General features: G+C 65.7%; 1 protein-coding gene across 1 annotated transcript in view; it reads right to left on the reverse strand.

The window, feature by feature from the left end:
* The window catches only part of Crybg3 (crystallin beta-gamma domain containing 3), a 119,055-nt gene extending 118,374 nt beyond the window's left edge, over positions 1–681 (reverse strand). Inside the window, exon 1 of the mRNA XM_031364187.1 lies at positions 402–681. Coding sequence (XP_031220047.1) covers positions 402–550 — 149 coding nt within the window. The 5' untranslated portion in view covers positions 551–681. The remainder of the gene's footprint in view (positions 1–401) is intronic.
* Between the last annotated feature and the right edge of the window lie 19 nt (positions 682–700).

Raw genomic sequence — 700 nt, forward strand, 5'->3', positions numbered from 1 at the left:
AGAGACAGAGAGAGACAGAGAGAGACAGAGACAGAGAGACAGAGAGACAGAGAGACAGAGACAGAGAGGGAGGAAGGAGGAAGGGCGGCAACATTTAAAGTGTAAACAAATCTGGCGACTTCAGATTCTGGATGTAGTCTCGGAAAGCTCTCATCGCAACTCTTTTAGGAATCACTTCGAGAAAACCTTAAGATGGCAAAGTACGAAGCAGAGAGGCGCGAGGCTCCCTCGGCAGCTGCAGAGCCTCCCCGAGTGGAGGGGACCGAGTCGGGAGCCCCGATGGCGGCGGGAAAGCAACCGGCCAGGAGCAAGAACTTCCCCAGATCTAAGCCACCCAGGGCGGGACCGGAGGAAACCCGAGCGAAGGAGGAAAGAGCGCACAGCGCCCCCGCGGCTCCCACCTGGCTGCACTCCCGCTCGCTCCCGCCGGCTGGCCGGTTCCCGGCTTCTCCTCCTCTTCCTCTTCCTTGTCCCGGGAAGGGTTCCGCGGAGCGAAGAACCGAGAGAAGCTGTGCCAGGGGGCGCTGCCCCTCCGGCGGCCGCCGGACATCTCCCCACAGCGCGGCCGCGCCGTCCGCGGGCCCCAACGAGCCTCTGGCCGGAGCGCGGGTGGCCGCAGCCCTGGCTAGCTGAGCGCAGCGGGAGTCGGCGCGGGCCGCCGGCGCGGCTTCTCCAGCCCGGCCGGCACGAGCGCTCCCCG

This window comes from Mastomys coucha, unplaced genomic scaffold (genome assembly GCF_008632895.1).
Source record: "Mastomys coucha isolate ucsf_1 unplaced genomic scaffold, UCSF_Mcou_1 pScaffold12, whole genome shotgun sequence".
Classification (NCBI taxonomy): Eukaryota; Metazoa; Chordata; class Mammalia; order Rodentia; family Muridae; genus Mastomys; species Mastomys coucha.